We start from the raw sequence: 22,194 nt of genomic DNA on the forward strand, positions 1-22,194 counted from the left end.
TGACCAAGTTATTTAGTAGTAGAAAGCAGTATTTACCTGGGAATTATTTTGACACTATTTTTATACCTCATGAAAACGTAGGACTGCCATTAGCTATGTGTTCATTTCTAGGTTACTTACAACAGTAAGTGAAGCATTTTCATAGTACACATCCTGCGCTACCTTTTCTTTCCTATGAAATTCAGACCAATTTTCACTTAAGCTACCAGTCTTTTAGGTGTTTACTATAGAGTTAAAAAATTTATGTGTGTGTTAAGCAGTTCTTGTCCCAAAAGATAAGATCAGAATTGTGGAATAACAATGAATGTTTTTATTTTGAGATTTCTATAACAAAGATCCATTGAAATGTTACTAGAGGTATGAAATTATACTAATCATCTTGGCATCAGTAGGCAACCCATGGATGTTACAGTACTGAACTGGCAATGAGAACTGAGTGAATTTATTTGCTGTATTGTGAAATCCATTTAACATATTTTTGCTTTATTTTCTTTTTTAAAAATTTATTTGCAGGGCTGGAGAGATGGCTTAGCGGTTAAGCGCTTGCCTGTGAAGCCTAAGGACCCCGGTTCGAGGCTCGGTTCCCCAGGTCCCACGTTAGCCAGATGCACAAGGGGGCGCACGCGTCTGGAGTTCGTTTGCAGAGGCTGGAAGCCCTGGCGCGCCCATTCTCTCTCTCTCCCTCTATCTGTCTTTCTCTCTATGTCTGTCGCTCTCAAATAAATAAATAAAAAATCTTAAAAAAAAAAATTTATTTGCAAGCAGAAAGAGAGGGAGAGAGAGAGAGAGAGAGAGACAGACAGACAGACAGACAGAAAGACAGACAGACAGACAGAGAGGGAGAGAGTGAGCACGCAAGCGGGGAATAAAGACAGACACAGACAAAGTGGGCATGCCAGGTCCTCGATCCATTCCAAACAAACTCCAGATGCATGTACCTCTTTGTACATCTGGCGTTATGTGGGTACTGGGGAATTGAACTTGGGTTGTTAGGTTTTGCCTTAACTGCTCAGCCATCTCTCCAGCCCTGCATTTTCTTCATATATAAACATGTATCTTCCTCAGAAAATTTTTATGAGAATGAAAACAAATGGCTATTCATCACAAACCTTTGTCATCTGAAGTCATAAGCAAATATTAGTTTGCCACTAGAACAGGCTTAAAAATTTTCTTTAGCACATTTACAGTAACATATAACAAGAAGCTTATTCAGGTATTTAACAATTGCTAAGTAAACTACACGAACTTAGTAGTATTAAGAAAAATATCTAGAGGGTCTACTTGAAAATTTTTATTGATTTTTCACACAGATGCACTAGTTGAATGTAAATGTCACAGTATATAACTTGCAGAATCTGAAGATATCCAGGTTTATTAGTTAATTCATCAAGTTAAGCTTTACTAATTAATCTTCAGAGAGGCCAGTATGTTATCTTGCTTAGTTAGGTTTAGGGGACACAAGACATGCATTTCACCTGTGTGCTGTGTCACATCAATAGGAAAGTTGTGACAGAGGCTTGAGAAGGCCTTTGGGTTTGGATTTTAAAAAATCAGTTAATTTATTTGTGAGGAGGGCGAGAGAGAAAGAGAGAGAGAGAGAGAGAGAGAGAAACACCCACGCTTGGGCTTCTTGTTGCTCTACACAGACTTCAGATGCATGTACCACTTTGTACATCTGGGTTGACTTGGGTACTGGGAAATGGGACCCTGGGCCAGAAGACTTTGCAAGCAAGTGCTCTTAATCACTGAGCCATCTCCCCAGGCCGGGTTTGGAGTTTTACTGCTTGCTACTCTAAGGTCTAGTCTGACTTGTAATTCTGGGACCTTTATCAGTTTATCTACAAATTGCATGTGCCATAGTTTTATGTACATCAAGAGTAATAATATACCCAAAAGTGATTTTCTAATTTACACTAAGACCCAGTTAATTGCACTATTTTCCATTAGTTCCTAGGGGCGTTTGAATTCATTATCTGATTTTGTAACTTCTTGATTATTAAACAAAAAGACTTATTTCAAACGTACATTGTCAGGTGGAAAATATTAAAAGCTATATTCATAAACATATTATGGAAACCATGTCCTAGTTTTTAAAATTAATATACTATCAACAGGTCTCCATATTCCTTCTTGTCATTTCTATTCATGCTTATATTAGGATCATATGGTATACCTCATTTAAATGCTTCAGATTTTTTTCCTGGATATGATGGAAAGCCATGCTTTTGTAGAAAATAGCAGTTATGGGAATACAAAGGAAAAAGTGGAACTCACACATAACCATTCTTTTTTGGTGTATGGTCTTTTTTTTTTTTTTTTCAATTTAAAACCAAAGAGATCAAATAAGGCAAAAGTGGTTGGGGTGCTAGGCACTGGCTGGGCGGGGATGAGGCGGCCTCCAGTCTCTCATTCAGCAGCTCGCACAAGCAGATCAGCACCGTTCTTCCTGGACAGGGGTAGCATTTTCCCTTGGACTTCACTGGTTTGGTATTCAAAGTCCAGTTGCCCATTGTTGTTTTCTTACGCCGATTCTCATTTTCAAGGCTCCCTTTTCGTTATCGTAGATGGCACCAGGAAGCTGGCACTCTTCCTCAGACAGACCACCTAGGCTTACTGGGCCTTCAGCGACAACTGAGGAGGCGGCTGCCACCTGGCAGCCTCCCGGGGACTTTCAAACTCGGATGAATCCGCGGCACACACAGGTCCTCCCAGCGTCGCCCCCTGACGCGCCCAGGAAAGGCTGTGACTAGGAAGTGCCTTTGCGGTTGCTGAGCTCAGCCCTTCTTCGCCCTCCCCGCGTTATATTCACAGACCCTGCACGCGGAGGCACGTCCTCCCATTCGGATGTTCTAGGAGGGAGAAAACTGCGGGATCCCAGGTCGGCTTCCGGTCTCCATAAATCCCCGTAGGCCGCGGTTGCTAAACACCGAGGCCACTGCCAGTAGCCAAAACTACCAGTCTCGTTTTGCGAGCTCGGAAGAAGTGCGTCCCTTCTCGCTCGCCATATGCCCGGCGCGGCGCGGACCGCGCCACTGTTCCACTTGTCGGAGGGGGGAACGTTCACGCGCAGCTCTCTGCTCCAAAGAAACCGACGCTCAGCCTACCTCGGCCATTATTACACTGTCCCTGGACGGCCGCACAAAAGGCAGAGACTACCTGCAAGAGCTAGGCTGCGGACTGACCGCATTCCACCCGCTCCCAGCTCGCTAGGTCCGCCCCGCGCTTCCTCAGCTTCCTCGCGGGGTGGGAGAACCTCGGGGGTCGAACCGCCGCTCCAGGGGCGGGGCGGGGCGAGGCGGGGCGGGCGGGAGCGCGCGGGGCGAGCCGGGGCACCCGGAGGGAGCGCGCGAGCGAGCACCGCCGAGAGTAGCCGAGCCGAGCCGAGCCCAGCCGAGCCGCGAGGTGCCAGAGAAAGAGAGAGGCTGGCAGAGCCCGGCCGACCGCCTGCGGCTCCGCGCCAACCGTGCTGCGTCGCCGGGTTCCGTGTCTCCCCGCTTCTGCCCAGGCTACCGCAAAACTTTTATTGTCTGGGTCCCCAGGGTGCGAGTGTGTGTGAGTCTGTGTGTGAAGGAATCGCCGCCCTCGGCTGTCTCCGCGCTCCCCCGCAGCGGCGACCGAGGGGACGTTGCCACCTTCGCCCGGGCGCCCTGCGCCTCCGCACCTGCCGCTCGCTCCCCGGAACCGCGAGGGTACGGTACCCCCGGAGGGGCCGCGCCCCGCCCCGCCGCCTCAGCGCCTCCCTCGCGCTCTCCGCTTAGCGGGCCCTCCCCGGCGCAACTTTCCCTGGACTGCCGTCACCCCGCCGGGCTCGCGCGGCCGCCGCCGTCGCTGCGGTCTCACAAAGAGCGCGGGCGGGAGAGCGGCGGGCGCGGGCCTCGGGGCCGCCGAGGCGGGCACACCGAAGGGGAAACTGCCTGCGCGCCCCGTGCGGGTTCGCAGCTGCCGGAGGTTCCAACTGCCCGGCCCCGCGCGCATCCCGCTGGCACCCGGGCTGCCTACCGCTCTGCCTCCTTCCCGGCGGGCTGTCCCCCGCAGTGCCCCGAACCCCGCGAGCCTTCGGGGCGCGCGTCGCTGCTGGTGGTTGGGGCTCCAGGGCTAATAAATGATAGAGGATACAATGACTTTGCTGTCTCTGCTCGGTCGCATCATGCGCTACTTCTTGCTGAGACCCGAGACGCTTTTCCTGCTATGCATCAGCTTGGCGCTGTGGAGTTACTTCTTCCACACCGACGAAGTGAAGACCATCGTCAAGTCCAGCCGCGACGCCGTGAAGATGGTGAAGGGCAAGGTAGCCGAGATTATGCAGAACGATCGACTTGGAGGACTTGACGTGCTGGAGGCCGAGTTTTCCAAGACCTGGGAGTTCAAGAGCCACAACGTGGCGGTGTACTCCATCCAGGGCCGGAGAGACCACATGGAGGATCGCTTCGAAGTTCTCACGGATTTGGCCAACAAGACGCACCCGTCCATCTTCGGGATCTTCGATGGGCACGGCGGCGAGGTAGGAGTTACCGTGTGTGCGTGTGTGCGTGTGTGTGTGTGTGTGTGTGTGTGTGTGTGTGGTGTTGTGTAAACAACCAACGGGGCGTCGCGTGCGTGCGTGGCGGAGTAGGACTTGGATGAGAGGGGCGTGGTGATTACCAGGTGCCTGGACAGATGCCACTCAAGTTGTCAAAAATCCTGCTGGAGGATCTTTTGGGCACGAGGCTCCTATTTAGCAAAGAGACATTCTGCACATTTCGTGTCATTTCAATAACTGAGATTTGTGTGTGTGTGTGTGTGTGTGTGTGTGTGTGTGTGTTGGGGGAGAGCTAATAGTATTTCCAGTGAACTTTAGCCTCCAGCCTCATGCCTGGATTCTAGAGTTTCAGGCCAAATTAGCCTTGCAGTAGGAACTCAGTCTTCGATGCATCCCTAGGGAAACACACTGAGTCTGCAGGGCAGAGTGAGACTCAGTGAAGGTGAGGGAAGCGACTCCTTCAGTCGTCCTCCCTTTAGGAAAAAACCCCAGGGCTACGCTGTACTGCGTCCCAACTCGGTCAACTTTGCTGGTTCACCCCGAGCCGCTAGACAGGCAGTAGTGCCTCTCTGGTGGTGGGCTTTAGGTGAATCACTGTGGGACCACGCTGTCGCTTGGCCTTTGCGGAGGTGTCTGTCCGCAAAGCAGGCGGAGGCCGTACCTTCCATGCGCCTTGACCACCTTGGGGCGCAGATGGCTCCTTGCTTCTATTCACCTTTGTTTGGGACTTATATGGGAACGCAAGATGTAGCTCATGGCCACTTTATGCCAGTTTAGGTTTTTCTCACACGTTTCTGTGACGCCTGCCCGCTTTCTATGCTGGGGCGCAGGTTTCCTGGTCTTGTGAATGTTGGCTCCTGTCCTTGAGCCTTGGAAACTGAGTGTTAAATGTCACTCTAGAGACATTATATCTGTTTCGGTTGGTTAGTTTGTAAAAGTTTTATTGCTTTACGCTTTTCTGTCTGTCTCTCTCAGGATACTTTCTCACCCTTAACTCTTCCTTTTCACCCTCTCTCACCTCCCAACCACTTTTTCTGCCCTCTAGTCCCCAGCAGGCAGTAGTGAACTACAGGGACCATCATTCTTCAGGCATTTACTTCTAATTTGGCCCTGATTTTGGGTAAACATTGAGAAAGCTTTCAATTGGCTATCTTCAGTACACTCTCCTCCCACAATCTGCATGGTACTGTGCCTTCTTGCCCTGTAGAATGATTTTTCAGAAAATTGACAAACAGTAAGAAAACTTCCTGATAAAGCTGAAGCCAGTTTTTCTATTTTTCGTCACCCTAGATTATTTATAATCTGCATTTAAGAATGGAAGTTTCTCACTAATTGTAATTTTTGTGTGGAACAGGATTCTTTCCATGACCCTAGGGTAGATGAAAAGAGAGAAGAGACACTGCATACTAGTCAAAAACATACCTGAATGGCAAGGTTGCCAGTATGACTGATCTGTTTCTTTGACATGAGTCAGAACGTGTGTATTTCATTTTATTTTAATTTATGTGCCTAGAGTCATCAAGGGGCATGAAAGCTAAGATTCATTTGTAATCCAGCTTTTATTTCTTATGTATCTTAAAAATATTTATTTTTATTTATTTGAGAGCGGCAGAGAGAGAGAGAGAGAGAGAGAGAGGGAGGAAGGGAGGGAGGGAGGGAGGGAGGGAGAAAGAGAGAGAGAAAGAAAATGGGCAAGCTAGGGCCTCCAGCTGCTGCAAATGAACTCCAGATGAGTGCTTCCCCTTGTGCATCTGGCTAACATGGGTCCTGGGGAATGGAGCCTCTGCTAAGCCATCTCTCCAGCCCTTTAACGTATTTTTATATTAAAACTATTGGCTGGTTATCTGATTCCAGTGTTAGAAAGCACACTTTTAAAAGTTTCAGTGTGATATCAATATCATAAAAGTTTGGGTTTGTCTAAGCATGATGTATTGGCATGTTTTGCATATTCACATATGATTGGATGATTAAAACACATTAAAAAATTTGATTTTCCATGACCTGAAAGCTGTAGACTCAAAAGAGGTTTCAGACTAATAAATTCCAATACTATTTGAGGAAAATATGTCATTGAGAAAAAGTGGCAAGAAATGCTTTTGTTAATTTCAGTCTAGAGCTCATTACATTTTAAAAATGATAAATGAAAAGATGATCCTTTTTACTTAGCCCAACTATGGAATGCATTTAATTGTGTCTTATGTCAAAATACTTGTTATTTGCAAAAGAATTACCAGTACCTTGAAAAATAGAGTAGTTATTTTCTCTCTAACTTCTTATCACACTCAGCCAGTTCATTAATTTGGCTTTGTTTTTGGGCAAAATAAGAAGGTGTTTTGAGAGTGATATAGTTGCTATTGGAAGTGTGATAACAACAAATACTATTGAGTTATTTCTCTCTTGACTTTTTTTTTTCATTCTTTCTTAATGTATCAGTAGAAGAAAACCTCACCATGTAGTGCTTATCTTTTGTATTGTCAGCTTCTTTAACATTCGCCAGAGGAGGGTGCCACTGTTTGAATTTTGGCACTGTTGATAGCTATATCCTTTAGGAAAGGTTTTTCTGAGCTATTATTTGTGTGTGTAACATACATGCACAAAGGATAAATGAGTACTTGAATTTTATTTGTAATAATCCACATTGATAAGATGGCCTAATTGTAGTGCTGTTTATATCTAGATGGGAGCCCAAGTATCAGTGTATGTCCATTTCATTTTCATATTCACTTTATCCCATTGTTTTTATCCCCATTTTATTTTTTTGATGAGATTCTAGTGGCTAAAGAACTTATGACCTTCCTCAGGCTAGTTAATTTGAGGCCTTTGTTAGTTTTCGTATTAAACCACTGGACACACTGATAGAATATTTACCTACATAGATACCATTTTAGGGATGTAAGAATGACTGCATATCACTTCTGCTCTTAGTAAATTTCAGTTTACTGAGAGGGATAGACCCTTATACCAAAATTCACAGCTGTGGTATACTTAGTGGGAACACAGTTATCAGACTAGGAGGTGGGGGCACTGAGGAATAAACACCATAAAAGCATCATTTACTGTAAAATTAAAATGATGGACTTTGTTAGTTGAACAGGGTACGACTGTGTAGTCCAGGCTGGCCTCAAACTCAGTCCTCTTTCCTTAGCCTCACCAGTGCTGGGGTTTTAGACATTTGACTTGAGATCTGGTTTTCAATTCCTGCTGTGCCTTATGCTGGCTGTGATCTTGGACTGATTGTTTTACAGATTTATCTGGGGATATCTTTCCTAAAACAATGGAGATAATAGTGCATTTAAGGTATTTTATTATGCTGTGTGTGTCTAGAGGAGTACTTAATGGTGAGAAGGTTATTGGAAGAAGAAAATTCAGGGAGCTGGAAGTCTGCTACATGTGGCAACAGTATTCAGGGAGACTATCTATGGTGTCACAACATTAATCACTAGAAAGATCCAACAGTAATTAATTCATTGAATATTAATTCATTGAATATTAATTTCTTTCTTTTTTTTTTTTTTTTTTTTTTTTTTTTTTTTTCCGAGGTAGGGTCTCACTCTAGCCAAGGCTGACCTGGAATTCACTATGTAGTCCAGGGTGGCCTTGAGCTCACAGTGATCCTCCTATCTCTGCCTCCCAAGTGCTGGGATTAAAGGCATGCGCTGCCACGCCCGGCTGTTTTAATTTCTGATAAACTTCTCATTGCCTAACTCAGCTTCTTGACTCAATGCTCTATGGTCCAAGGGGCCAGCTTCTTGAATCAATGCTCTATGATCCTATGGGCCAGCTTCTTGACTCAATGCTGTATGGTCCTAAGGGTCAGCTTCTTGACTCAATGCTTTATGGTCCAAAGGACCAGCTTCTTGACTCGATGCTGTATGGTCCTAAGGGCCACCTTCTTGACTCAATGCTCTGTGGTCCTATGAGTCAGCTTCTTGACTCAATGCTCTATGGTCCTAAGGGCCAGCTTCTTGACTCAATGCTCTATGGTTGTAAGGGCCAGTTTCTTCACTGGATGCTCTATGGTCCTATGGGCCAGCATCTTCACTCGATGCTCTATGGTCCTATGGGCCAGTATCTTCACTTGATGCTCTTTGGTCCTATGGGTCAGCTTCTTCACTTGGTGCTCTATGGTCCTGTGGGCCAGCATCTTCACCCGATGCTCTATGGTCCTATGGGCCAGTATCTTCACTCGATGCTCTATGGTCCTATGGGCCAGTATTTTCACTCGATGCTCTTTGGTCCTATGGGTCAGCTTCTTCACTGGATGCTCTATGGTCCTATGGGCCAGCATCTTCACCCGATGCTCTATGGTCCTATGGGCCAGATTCTTGACTTGATGCTCTATGGTCCTATGGGCCAGCTTCTTGACTCAATGTTCTGTGGTCCTAATGGCCATCTTCTTGACTCTGCTCTATGGTCCTATGGGCCAGCATCTTCACTTGATGCTCTATGGTCCTATGGGCCAGCTTCTTGACTCAATGCTGTATGGTCCTAAGGGCCAGCTTCTTGACTCAATGCTCTATGGTCCTATGAGTCAGCTTCTTGACTCAATGCTGTTTGATGCTGTTGGGCCTTTAAGAAATCTTAGCTACCATACTTTGGGCAGATGTCTAGACATGTATCCAAAGCCATGGAAGTAACTGTGATTTTATTTAACATAAGATTAAAAAGTAGGAAGCTTCCATGGTGTCAATTTATATAGAGTTTTAGTTTTAAAGTTCAAAAATAATGTTTATCTAGGAAAATGACTTGGTATGTGCTTACTTGTAATTTTTATTTCCAAGTAAAAGACTTTTTGTTTTATAAAAGTGTTGTAGAAGAAAAATCACCGATCATTTGCGACCCTTTTGCCAATTTTATGTCTGAGATATGCTAGATGAATGGATGATTATATGTTCTGTATGCTAATGGATATTACTATATTAAGTATTTATTTATTTGAGAGAGAGAGAGAGAGAGAGAGAAAGAGGAGAGAGAGAAAGGACAGAAAATGGGTGCACCAGGGCTTCATGCAGCTGCAAATGAACTCCAGGTGTATATACCACGTTGTGTATCTGGCTTTACATGGATACTGGGGAATTGAACTCCAGCTGCCCAAGCTTTGCAAGCAAGTACAATTAACCACTGAGCCATCTCTCTAGTCCCATTAGTGTATTAAAGGTTATCTTGAGCATTGACATAGCTTGAAAAATTGCATATTTCATACCAGAGCAGAGTGTACTTCAAGTGCTTGTTAGAGGGTGCAGTCTTTTAGGTTGAACAGTTCAGGAGAAACTCTGCATGGGGAGGCATGCCTGAAGGGTCCATGTATGTGGGCTTCATCTTTAGACCAGTGGTTCTTAACTTGTCTTGAGCCATGCTTTCCTTTGAGAACATTATAAAGACATATATTTCAGAAAATAGACATGCATATAAAACTTTATTTAGAATCTCAAAGGTTAGTAGTGTATGAAACATCTATATTTCAGTTAAGATAGAATAACATTCTTTTTTTTTGAGATAGGGTCTCACTCTAGCCCAGGCTGACCTGGAATTCATTATGTAGTCTCAGGCTGACCTCAATCTCATGGCAGTCTTCCTTCCTCTGCCCCCTGAGTACTGGTATTAAAGAAAGCCATGTGCTGGCAACATCTATCTTAAATACATCTATGGTGAATCTAGGTCTGCAAGGAGCTGAGTACTTAGACCTCTACCTGGTACTCTTGCTTCTTCTGGCATTTGCATTTATTAACTTATACTGCCATTTTGCGTAAGAGGTTTGTTATGAATAACAGTCTTCCAGAGTCCCTCTGACCTCCACTCTTGATTTTTTTTTTTTAATTTTTGAGACAAGGCCTTACTATGTAGTCCAGGCTGGCCTCAAAGCTCATGATCCCCTTGCTTCAGCTTCCTCTTGCATTTATGAGTGGCTCATAACATTTAATTGTGTTGCATAGTTTGAAGATGGCAAACTGTTTGCTCCCTTTGCAGGGGAGGGGTGCTGAATGATCCTGATTTCTGAAAAATCCTGATTTGGAATGGGTTTTAGTCACATTAAGTTGCTGTGACAAAATCCCTAACAAAGCAACTTAAATAAATGAAGACTTATTTTAGCTCACAGTTTCAGAGGCCTTTATCCATGGTCAGCTGGCTTCATTGCTTTAGGCCTGTGGCAAACCCGAAATAATATGGCAGAGGGACATGATGGAAGAAAGCTCTCTACCTCACAGCATCCAGGAAGCAGAGCACAAGAAGATATGGAGCAAGATATATCCGTCAAGGGCATGTTCCTACTGAGCTGCTCCCTTCAACTGTGCTCAATAGCCCATTCAGCTATGAGTTCATTGATGCACTAATCAGCACACTTATAATCCAGTCACCTCTCAGTGGTGCTAACAGCTGGGGACCAAACCCTCAACATCTGAGTCTTCATGGAATATTTCATATCCAAACCACAACACAGGGTTTGTGTATGTTAAGTACATAGTGTTCCATTGAACGAGATGCTTAGCTCCCTGCCCATTTGTAATGAAGGCAAATGTGTAATGTTTAGGCATTATAGGAATAAATATCTATCCTAGTTTTTGTTGTCATTTAGTTTTTGAGGGTAGACCTCATTATGTTGCTAAGGCTGACTTTGAACTTGTAGATTCAAGCATTCCTCTTGCCTCAAACTCCTGGGTAGCTGAGACTTCAGGAACATGCCACTACACCTCGCAAATTAGTTTAAAAAATAAAATTGGGCTGAAGAGCCTTCTTAGCAGTTAAGGCACTTGCCTGGGAAGCTTAAGGACCCATGTTCTACTCTCCAGATCCCACATTAGCCAGATGCACAAAGGTGAGGCAAATGCAAGGTCACACTTGCCCACTAGGTAGCATAAGAATCTGGAGTTCTATTGTAGTGCCTAAGGCCCTGGTATGCGAATTCTTATTCTCTCTCTCTGTCTCTAAAATAAAAGAAATAAAATTAACAAGTTTCAGAATTTAAACTTATTATTGATCATATGACATATGATGGCAAAATACACCTGTGTTCTAGTACTCAAGATGGAGGAGCCATTGCCTGGGAGTTGGGGATACATAGGCAGGGAGAATGGGAGATGCATTGGAAGCTTTGTTGGTATTGATGTTGAAAGCTATTTAAGGATCTTTGGCTGTCTTCTGTGGTTAGTGGAGAACACCAGATATTTTTGAGCCAAGGAATGGTGTAAAGCTCTTTGCTTTAGTCCTGTTCCTTCAGTCTATCTGGAAGACTGAGGTGTTTCCAAAGCCTGTGTTATCAGTATCTGAATTTGGGCAGTAAAATACTGAGGATATTGTTATATGGATATTGTTCTTGTCTTCTTATTTTGCATAGTAGTACTTTGAATTTTGTATATGACTATGATGTTCCTATGAAATATGTTGTTGAAAGCCTCGATAGATCTTATAATTGTGTAGGAAAGTCCTCTTGTTATACAAAGGTTGGGATCAGTGGTTAGAGCAGGTTCAAATAGTAGTCTCACATAACCTCAGTTTTTTTTTTAGCATTATCTCTGTCCCATTACAGAGAACTACTACTATTTTTGCATGTTGGTCTATGAAAAACTTGCATAGAAGTTATCAGTGTAGGCCTTTATAGTAATAGAAAGGATTTCTATTTTATTTACTTTGAAGTTCCATAGGCTTGAATTTAGGATAGATATGCAGGAGTCTGTGTTTGCATGGTTTCTCTTTTTACTGTAGCACAGATGGTTTATTTTTCTTGTTAAGGACTAGAGTAGTATATATTTTATTGATAATTTTACATAGCAGAAATTGTTTATAATACCAAGCTGCTACATTTAGTTTGACTGAAGTAGTTTCCATTCCAGAAGGTATTGAATATGTTATTCTGTCAGCCAGTACTAAGCCATACCCAAGTTTTGGTGGGGGCTGGTTATAATCTATTTTTAGCATTAGTTGTCAAAGGCCAAGCTTGGGTAATCAGAGGAAGCCATTATTTTTTAAATTGTTAATAGGATCTAATAACTTTTATAGCTGTAGGTAAATGTTTTTAGCAAATATTCATGTGGTAAATTATGCATATTGATAAGTGGTACCTGGTCCAGATATTCGTAGCTGATACCTTTTCAATGAAGTGGAAGTCTGTGCTATGACAAAACTGGATTTGGGGTGAAGACGTAATTCTTTACTTCTAATAAATGATCCTATAAGACTTAATCATATCCTCTCTCTAGAGGTATTTTTTAGTTTTCCATTTCTCTATTTCTTGGGGATAGGACCCCATTGAACAAAACCTGATCTGCCTCCACCTCTTTTATAAAGAGAGTACATTGGTAGCTGAGTATTAAGAATGAGACTGCTTATCTTCCTCCCTTCCTAGAAGACAAGGGTGTGGGAGTAGGGGATGTCTTTGTGCTACTGAGTGAAGATCCTGAAAGCCAGGTGGAGCCATCATAGGCATTAGTATGACATGTGTGCAGTGAACACCTGTCCCATCCAGAGAGATGCTATGTGTACAGAACTGTCTGCTCCCAAGCCATGCATATGATTCTATAATTTAGAAACACCATACCATCCATTTTAAACTTGCCATACATATTATCTCCTTCTTGTCCATTCTTTTTTTTAAATTTTTTTGTTCATTTATTTATTTGAGAGAGAGAGAGAGAGAGAGAGAGAGAGAGAGAGAGAGAATGAATATGGGCACACCAGGGCCTCCGGCCACTGCAAATGAACTCCAGATGCATGCACGCCTTGTGTATCTGGCTAATGTGGGTCCTGGGGAATCGAGCCTCGAACCGGGGTCCTTAGGCTTCACCGGCAAGCACTTAACCACTAAGCCATCTCTCCAGCCCTTCTTGTCCATTCTTATGTGAGCACCTGCTGGATCTATGAGTCTTAATTGCTAAATCAAAAGCCAGTAATGCATTACATAAAAAGTCAGCAAAAATGTACCTTCCCTGAATAAATGAATACTTATCTGCATTTGCTTCTCAAAGTCAATATTCCAGATTTTGGTCATTGTAAGTGTCAATGGAAGTTTAGTGCTCTATACTGTCAAAGGGAGAAACTATATTTAACACTACTCTTCCAGTTGTTAATCTAAAACATTAAAAAATTCCCTTAGCTATAGAACTGCCATTGGGTTGAAACTGTTTTTAATCTGTAATAAGACTATATACATTCCTTTTTTGTTTTGTGTGTTTTTTCAGGGTAGGATCTCGTTGTAGCCCAGGCTGACCTGGAACTCACTATGTAGTCTGAGGCTGACCTTCAACTCACAGCGATCCTTCTACCTCTGCCTCCTGAGTGCTGGGATTGGAGGCATCTGTTACTATGCCCAGCTATATACATCCTTTTTTTTGTCTTTTCTTTTTGTTTTTTTTTTTTAATTTTTATTTATTTATTTATTTGAGAGTGTGTGAGAGAGAGAGAGAGAAAGGAGGCAGATAGACAGACAGAATGGGTGCGCCAGGGCTTCCAGCCACTGAAAACAAACTCCAGACGCGTGAACCCCCCTTGTGCATCTGGCTAACGTGGGTCCTAGGGAATTGAGCCTTGAACCGGGGTCCTTAGGCTTCACAGGCAAGCACTTAACCACTAAGCCATCTCTCCAGGCCTACATCCTTTTTAATGTATATTTCTATCCCTGTCTCTTTGCTTGGTAAACAAGCACTCTACTACTGAGCTATATCCCCCATCTCTCACCTGTCTTTTTACTTAACTCAATTAACTTTCAGTTAAATTAGTGATCAGATATTTTCTGGTCAATAAATTAAAATTCTAGGAAAATTATATATATTTTTTGCCTCTCAGATTAATGAAGTGAATTTCCATAACATAACTGGTTTGCTTAGGTAAATGACAAATATGATTACTCAGTTTGGGATTAGGAAGTTTTTATCTTTTTTTTGTTTTTTTGAGGTAGGGTCTTACTCTAGCCCAGGCTGACCTGGAATTCACTCTGCATTCTCAGGGTGGCCTGGAACTCAGGGCGATCCTCCTACGTCTGCCTCCCAAGTGCTGGGATTAAAGGTGTGCACCACCATGCCTGGCTTTTTAAAATCTATTTTTAATGGTTAGTTTTCTAAATTTCAGTTTAGAAAGAAGATAAATTTTCTCTTTAGATAGGTCCAGTAGGGAGTTTTGAATTGTCATGTAATCCAAATATAGTGAAAAGCCTTCGTAACTACACAAAATGCCTATTTTTAAAGACTTTCATCTAGAGACATTGTCCCTAGAGATTTTCTTTTCTCTTTCTGTCAGGGTTTTTTGTTCTTTTTTTTCTTGAGGTAGGGTCTAACTCTAGTCCAGGCTGACCTAGATTTCACTGTGTAGACTCAGAATCGCCTCAAACTCACAGCAATCCTCCTACCTTTGTCTCTAAAGTGCTGGGATTAAAGGCATGTGCCACAACACCCTGCTTTTTAATGTGTGAACAAACTCCCTCTGGTTTAAGGCTATTTTTCCTAGACTGGCTTCAATAGAGAAAGATAAATTGAGTAGTCTATTACCATTTTTTAAGTCAGAAAGACTGGTATAATTAATTTCCACTCCTGTCAGATTTATGGGAGAAGTACGCATGCATCTCAAAAAAGGAGATACCACAGCTCTAAATGAGGTATGTCTACCATGCCCTTCAGGGCACAGGGAACATTGCAGAAGATGGGGCAGAAAGAATGTAAGAGTCAGAGAATGGGGTGGATGCTTTGGAATGTTGTCTTCTGGACATAAGGTAGGCATTACACTCATGACCTCACAGCTACTGTCATTACTTGTACAAGATCTGTTCAATATCGGGCCCATCAGTGTACCATCATGTATGATGAAGGAGGGTCAAAAAACAAAGACATCAGAGTAGAAGGGGACTAGTTGGAAAGGAAAAGGTGTTCAGTTGCAGAGGATGGAGGAGAGAGGACAAGAGAAGGTAATGGGAGAAGTCAGTGATCAAAATACACTGGGCACATATATGAGAATTGTCAATCAAAAAAGCTTAACAAGAACAGAGATGCAAAGTAATTTTTACCAAAGACAGAATATTAACAGGTAACAGTTCCTTTGTTTAAAGTGTAAGCTTGACAAGAAAGGACATACCTCTTCCAGTTTTTCAGATTTTGTTTAATATACCCAGTTTTAGAGGGCAAGTTCTAGCTATGTATTTCGATGGTGAGTTATTTGCAAGTTTTTGATTGCAAGTGACAGAAAATTAAAGTAGAAGTGCCCTCATTCAGTTATCTCACATAATCAAAGTCCCATCAGTGGGCTTTGATCAAGCAGTCAAGGCTCTTGTTTTCCTGACTTGTAAGGTGTGGTACTTGGAATTGCTTTAGCCATCTTTGAACAACTACACCTAGCCACAAGTAAAAGAAACTGCGCCTACCCTGTGTTCTTTCAGCTGGAGGGAGGACTTCCTAGAAAGTGCTCTTCATATAACTTGGACCAAGTTCGTGTCCCATGTCCATGACTAAATCATGACTTAGCCATGGGAATCTGACCAGGCAGGCCTCAAATATTTCTCCTGTATGATAAGTGCTGACCCTTCATAATTGACTTTGCATCTGGGGTGGAGCCCAGCCAGCTCTGGAGGGCATGTGGAGAAAGGGAATGGTTGTTGAGTAGGTCACTAGGAGAGAAGGGGCTTAGAGAGGGTAGTATGGAGTAGTCTATGTTCTGTCATTGGAATAATGCATAACATAGGCATGACAAGAAATCCACTTAGGCCAGGCATGGTGGTACACGCCTTTAATCCCAGCACTTGGGAGGCAGAGGTAGGAGGATTGCTGTAGTTTGAGGCCACCCCGAGACTACATAGTGAATTCCAGGTCAGCCTGGGCTAGAGTGAGACCCTACCTTGAAAAACCAAAAAAAAAAAAAAAAAAAAAAAAAAAAAAAGTCCACTTAGAGGCCTTTAATATTATTATTTATTTATTTGTTTGAGAGAGAGAAAGAAAGAGAGCAATAGGCAGAGAGAGAATGGGCATGCCAGGGTCTCTAGTCACTGCAAACGAACTCCAGACATATGTGCCACTTTGTGCATCTGGCTTTATGGTGTTGCTGGGGAATTGAACCTGGATCCTTAGGCTTTCTAGGCAAGTGCGTTAGCTTCTGAGCCATTTCTCCAGTCCCAACTTAGAGGCCTTCAAAAAGGGAAGAATCTTATTTTTGGATTAGCTTAGGAATGATTTTCTTTCCTTCTCTCCCTTCCTCCCATTTGGTTTTGAAGATGGGGTTTCAGTCTGGTTGGCCTTGAATTCACTATGTAGTCCAGGGCTGCCTTCAAGTTCTCCATCCTTTTGCCTCAGCCTACTGAGCACCAGGATTACATATAAGTACCATCACATCTGGCCCTGAAAAGTAGTTTTCAACATCAGGTTTTCCCTCTTTCCTCTGTAAACTAGCAATAAGGAGGGATCTGAGTATAGAACAGTTAAGTTTATTTTTTGATTTTCTCTGATAGAGGACTGCTAATTCAGTAGAAAATAATGAATGCAGATCTATTACAGACATTTTTCTCTTGGCTGTTATCTCTATTTTACTGTTTCTTGGTTGAATCTGTAGGTCAAGTTCAGTAGAATTTTGATTCCTTAATTATTAGATACCATGTACTTTGTTATTTAAAAATATTACAGGGCTGGAGAGATGGCTTAGCGGTGAAGCGCTTGCCTGTGAAGCCTAAGGACCCCGGTTCGAGGCTTGGTTCCCCAGGTCCCACGTTAGCCAGATGCACGAGGGGGCGCACGCGTCTGGAGTTTGTTTGCAGAGGCTGGAAGCCCTGGCGCACCCATTCTCTCTCTCTCCCTCTATCTGTCTTTCTCTCTGTCTGTCATTCTCAAATAAATAAATTAAAAAAAATATTACAATCTATTTGTGGCCAAAGATGAATTTCTGGAAGATTATAATTGCTTATATTGTTTTTGGAGGGCTGAGATAGGGAGGGGTATAAGAGGTTGGAAAGTCTGGAAAGGGTGGTATGCAATTATCATGTCCTGGCATATCTGTAATTTTTGATAAAGGTTGTATTAATTTTATTAAAAATGTTTTTTACAATGCTCAGGACAAAACCTAGGCCCTTACACATATTACACAAGTGCTCTACCACTGAGCTATACTCCTGCCATCCTCCTGTCCTTATTTTATCTGGGATTTCCTATGCATAAATTTCTTGCCCTAATTCCTACTACCTGTCTTTTATGAAAACTGTGGTTGCTTTTTAAAGAGTATGCTGAGTAGGACTGGGTCATAGGCTGGCATAAAAGGCAAAATCATGTCTAGTCAAAATTTCCCTTAAAAGATTCTTCAAAGTGCCTATAAAGAACAGCACACATAATTTTGCACCTATTATATAGTTATATGTGTTGATAGCCAAAGTAATGTGTGGTGAATAAAGCATGTGTATGTAAAATATACGCTTATACATACAATTATAGTTTTTTAAGTAATATAAAGGAATATGTTGAATTTGTATAGATTTGTGAATGGTACCATTTCATTATATTTAACTTCTACATTAATTAAGTGAGGAATATTTTGAGATAGCTATAGGCCTTTTCAACATTTTTATTTGCAAGGGGTGGGGAGAGAACAAGAGAAAAAGAGGAGTGAATGAGAGTATGGGCATGTTAGGACCTTCTGACACTGAATACAAACTCCAGATATATGTGCCATTTGGTGCATCTGGCTTTATGTAGGTACTGGGGAATTGAACCCAGGCTATCAGCCTTTATAGGCAAGCACTTTAACCATCAAGCCATGTCTTCAGCCACATATTGTTGTTTTTCTAGCATATGTTTGTGTGCTATGGATGGTATGGGGTGTGTGGTGTATTCACTTGTGTGAACAGATGGGAGGACCCTGTTGTGCACATATGCAGCAGCCAGAGGAGCATATCCAGTGTCTTCTATTGCTCATTTGTGTAGTTCCTTGAGATGGAGTCTCTCACTGAACCTTGAGCTGCTATGTTCAGTCAGACTGACTGACCGGTAAGCCCCAGAGATTTCTCTGGTTTCTGCTTCCCACAGGACTGTGGTAGGTGCAAGGAACAAACTCAGGCCCTCATGCTTGCATGGTAAGCATTCTTTCCTGAACCATCTTTCTAGCCCTGGGTGCTTTTTTTGTAAAAATCTTTTTTTTTTCTTTCTTTCTTTTTTTTTTTTTTTTTGAGGCAGGGTCTCACCCTATCCCAGGCAGACCTAGAATTCACTCAGCATTCCATTGAAGGATCATGGAGATCCTTCTACCTTAGCCTCTTGACTGCTGAGATTATAGGCATCAGTCACTGCACCTGGCTCTGGCATTTTTTAAAAGAACACATATATTTCCTTATATGATCACTTTGAGAAAATTTAGACTCAGTTTTAAACATAGAAAACAAAATAGGCATATGAGGTTTTGGATTTAGGAGCAAGATTAATTTATCCTGATTATTTTAAAAGTCAATTTTAGTAAGATAATGATAATGCCATATTGGATGCATTATTTTTAATCTAAGAACCAGCCATAGCTTTGATACCAGATGGGAATACAGAGATGGGCTCCTAGCCTGGTAATTTATACTCATAAATACACAGATAAGTTTATATTTGCTGCTGCTCTTTTGCCTACGGGTTGAGGCCTGGGGGAATTTTATACTCTGCTTATTTCAAAAGAGAGACCAGTTGGGCATTCTGACCTTTCTTCTGTCTTCTTGGCAGTTTTACTGAGTGTCTACTCTGGCATGTTAAGGCCTGATGTCTTCTGGCAAATGTTTAGTTTTGGTTTTATCTAAGCATGAGACAAAGCAGCTAATAATTCTCATTAGTAAAGTGTGGGGTGTATGCATGTGTGTGTGTGTGTGTGTGTGTGTGTGTGTGTGTGTGTGTGTGTGTATGTGCCATGCACATGCCTGCAGAGGCCAGAGGAGAATGTCTGGTATTGCTCTCTTATCGCTCATCCTTGTATTTCCTTGAGACATGGTCTCTGTCAACCTAGAGCCTTTGTCGGTCAGGGAGCCCCAGCAATTTTTTAATCTCTGGCTGAGGACTGGGATTACAGACTTGCATGGCCAAATTCAGCTCTTTATGTGGGTTTGGTTGGAATTGTACTTCGATGGTCTCTACCCCTATAAGCTCTCGTGCTTAAGCTGCAAGTGTTTTTAACCAGAGTCATTTCTCCAGCTCAAAGCTGCTATGAGCATGCCAGAACCTCTTGCTGTGCAAATGAACTCCAGATGCATGTTCTACTTTATGTATGTACAGTGCTTCTATTTTTTCTTTTTAGCCCATAGCTTAATTTTTAAATTACTTTATTTTTTATTAACAACCACCATGATTGTAAACAATATCCTATGGTAATCTCCTCCCCCCCCCCACTTTCCCCTTTGAAACAACAACTCCATCATGTCTCCTCCCCCCCCAATCAGTCTCTCTTTTATTTTGTTGTCATGATCTTTCACCTTCTATTATGGTCTTGTGTAGGTAGTGTCAGGCACTGTGGGGACATGGATATCCAGGCCATTTTGTGTCTGGAGGAGCACGTTGTAAGGAGTCCTACTCTTCCTTTGGCTTTTACATTCTTTCTGCCTTCTCTTCCGCAACGGACCCTGAGCCTTGGAAGGTATAATAGAGACATTTCAGTGCTGAGCACTCCTCTGTCATTTCTTCTCAGCACCATAGTGCCTTCTGAGTCATCCCAAGGTCACTGACATCTGAAAAGAGAAGGTTCTCTAACCAAAAGTGAGAGTTGCACTAATATATGGGTGTGAACATTAAAAGAAGTACTTACTGGGCAGGTTGATAAGCATAGTATATACATTTAGCCAGAGAGCACCCCTAGGGCTCATGACTACCCCTGTTGTAGGTTTCCATATGATTTATTTGTATCCTCTTAGATTTTGATTAGCCATCCTTCCACCTTTCCTTTACTCAGTCTCTTCCCCTGACCTCACTTAGGCCTTTCCACCCCCATTAATCTATTCTTCTACTTACATATATACAATACCATCTTATTAAGTACTCTCCTCCTTTCCTTTCTAGTCCCTTTGTATCTCCTTTATAGTTTACTGGCCTCTGCTACTGAGTTTTCTTCCTACTCAACAGAAGTCCAATCATCTATAGCTAGGATCCACATAAGAGAGAGAACATGTGATGTTTGACTTTCTGGGCCTGGGTTATCTCACTTAATATAATCCTTTTTGGGTCCATCCATTTTCTTGCAAATTTCTTAAGTTCATTTTTCTTTACTGCTGAGTAGAACTCCATTGTATAAATGTGCCATATCTTCATTATCCACTCATCAGTTGAGGGACATCCTAGGCTGGTTCCATTTCCCAGCTATTGTGAATTGAGCAGTAATAAACATGGTTGAGCAAGTATCTCAAAGGTAGTGAGATGAGTCCTTAGGATATATGCCTAGGAGTTCTGTCGCTGGGTCATATGGTATCTATTTTCAGCTGTCTTAGGAACTTCCACACTGGTTTACACAATGGTTGGACCAGATTGCATTACTACCAACAATATAGCAGGGTTCCTCTTTCTCAGCATCCTTGCCAGCATTTATGGTCATTTGTTTTCATGGTAGTAGCCAATCTGACAGGAGTGAGATGGAATCTCAATGTAGTTTTAATTTGCCTTTCCCTGATGACTAGGGATGTAGAACATTTTATTAGATGTTCATATGCCATCTGTGTTTTTTCTTTTGAGAATTCTCTATTTAGTTCCATAGCCCATTTTTAATTGGCTTGTTTGATTTCTTATTACTTAATTTTTAGAGTTCTTTGCATATCCTAGATATTAATCCTTTATCAGATGTAAAGCTGGCAAAGATTCTTTTCCCATTCAGTAGGTTGCCTCTTTGCTCATTCAAGGTGTCCTTTGCTGTACAAAATCTTTGTAATTTCATGAGGTCCCAGTGGTTAGTCTGTGGCTTTATTGCTTGAGCAATTGGTGTTATATTCAGAAAGTCTTTGCCAAGACCAAGATGTTGAAGGGTTTCCCCACTTTTTCCTCTAGCAGTTTCAGAGTTTCAGTTCTGATGTTAAGGTCTTTAAACCACTTTGACTTAATTCTTGTGCATGGAGAGAGAGAAGAATCTATTTTCATCTTTCTAAAGATAAATATCCAGTTTCCCCAGCACCATTTGCTGAAGAGGCTGTCTTTTCTCCAATGAGTATTTTTGGCATTTTTATTAAATATAAGGTGGCTATAGCTACCTGCACTTGCATCTGGGTCCTCTATCCGGTTCCATTGTTCTACATATCTGCTTTTGTGCCAGTACTATGCTGTTTTTGTTCCTATGGCTCTGTAGTGTAGGCACCAGGTCCATGGGGCCACAGCTGCCAGACTCGGCTCAAGCCGCAGGAAAAGCCAGGGGAGGGGATTTTCCACTCACACTGGAGCTCTTCCCAAACTCAAGAAATGTGGAGAACTGCAGAAAACAATAGAGGAGCAGATCACGAGGTAGAGAATCCTGTAGACCATTGAGAGAACTAGAGCCACCAGCAACAGCCTCTCCTACTCCACCTCCAGCACAAGTGCCAGCAAGCACCATAGACCTGGGGAAGGGAGATCACAGGACCCACCACCAGTGACCAGAGCAGCGATCCAACAACTCAGTCAGCCGACTTGAACCCACAGCCCACCAGAGAGGAACCCAAGCAGGAGCGCAGCATAACTGAGACCAAAATCATCCCAAAAGGTAACTGGGATTACACCAGGTCAGTACCCACCACATAAACCTGG

The 22,194-nt window shown here is 42.7% G+C and overlaps 1 protein-coding gene across 1 annotated transcript in view; it reads left to right on the forward strand.

The window, feature by feature from the left end:
- Window positions 1-3,983: 3,983 nt before the first annotated feature.
- The window catches only part of Ppm1l (protein phosphatase, Mg2+/Mn2+ dependent 1L), a 353,958-nt gene continuing 335,747 nt past the window's right edge, over window positions 3,984-22,194 (forward strand). The window contains exon 1 of the mRNA XM_004652379.2: window positions 3,984-4,501. Within this exon, the coding sequence (XP_004652436.1) occupies window positions 4,103-4,501 (399 nt within the window). The 5' untranslated portion in view covers window positions 3,984-4,102. The remainder of the gene's footprint in view (window positions 4,502-22,194) is intronic.

The sequence above is a fragment of the Jaculus jaculus genome, chromosome 11 (assembly GCF_020740685.1).
Source record: "Jaculus jaculus isolate mJacJac1 chromosome 11, mJacJac1.mat.Y.cur, whole genome shotgun sequence".
Classification (NCBI taxonomy): domain Eukaryota; kingdom Metazoa; phylum Chordata; class Mammalia; order Rodentia; family Dipodidae; genus Jaculus; species Jaculus jaculus.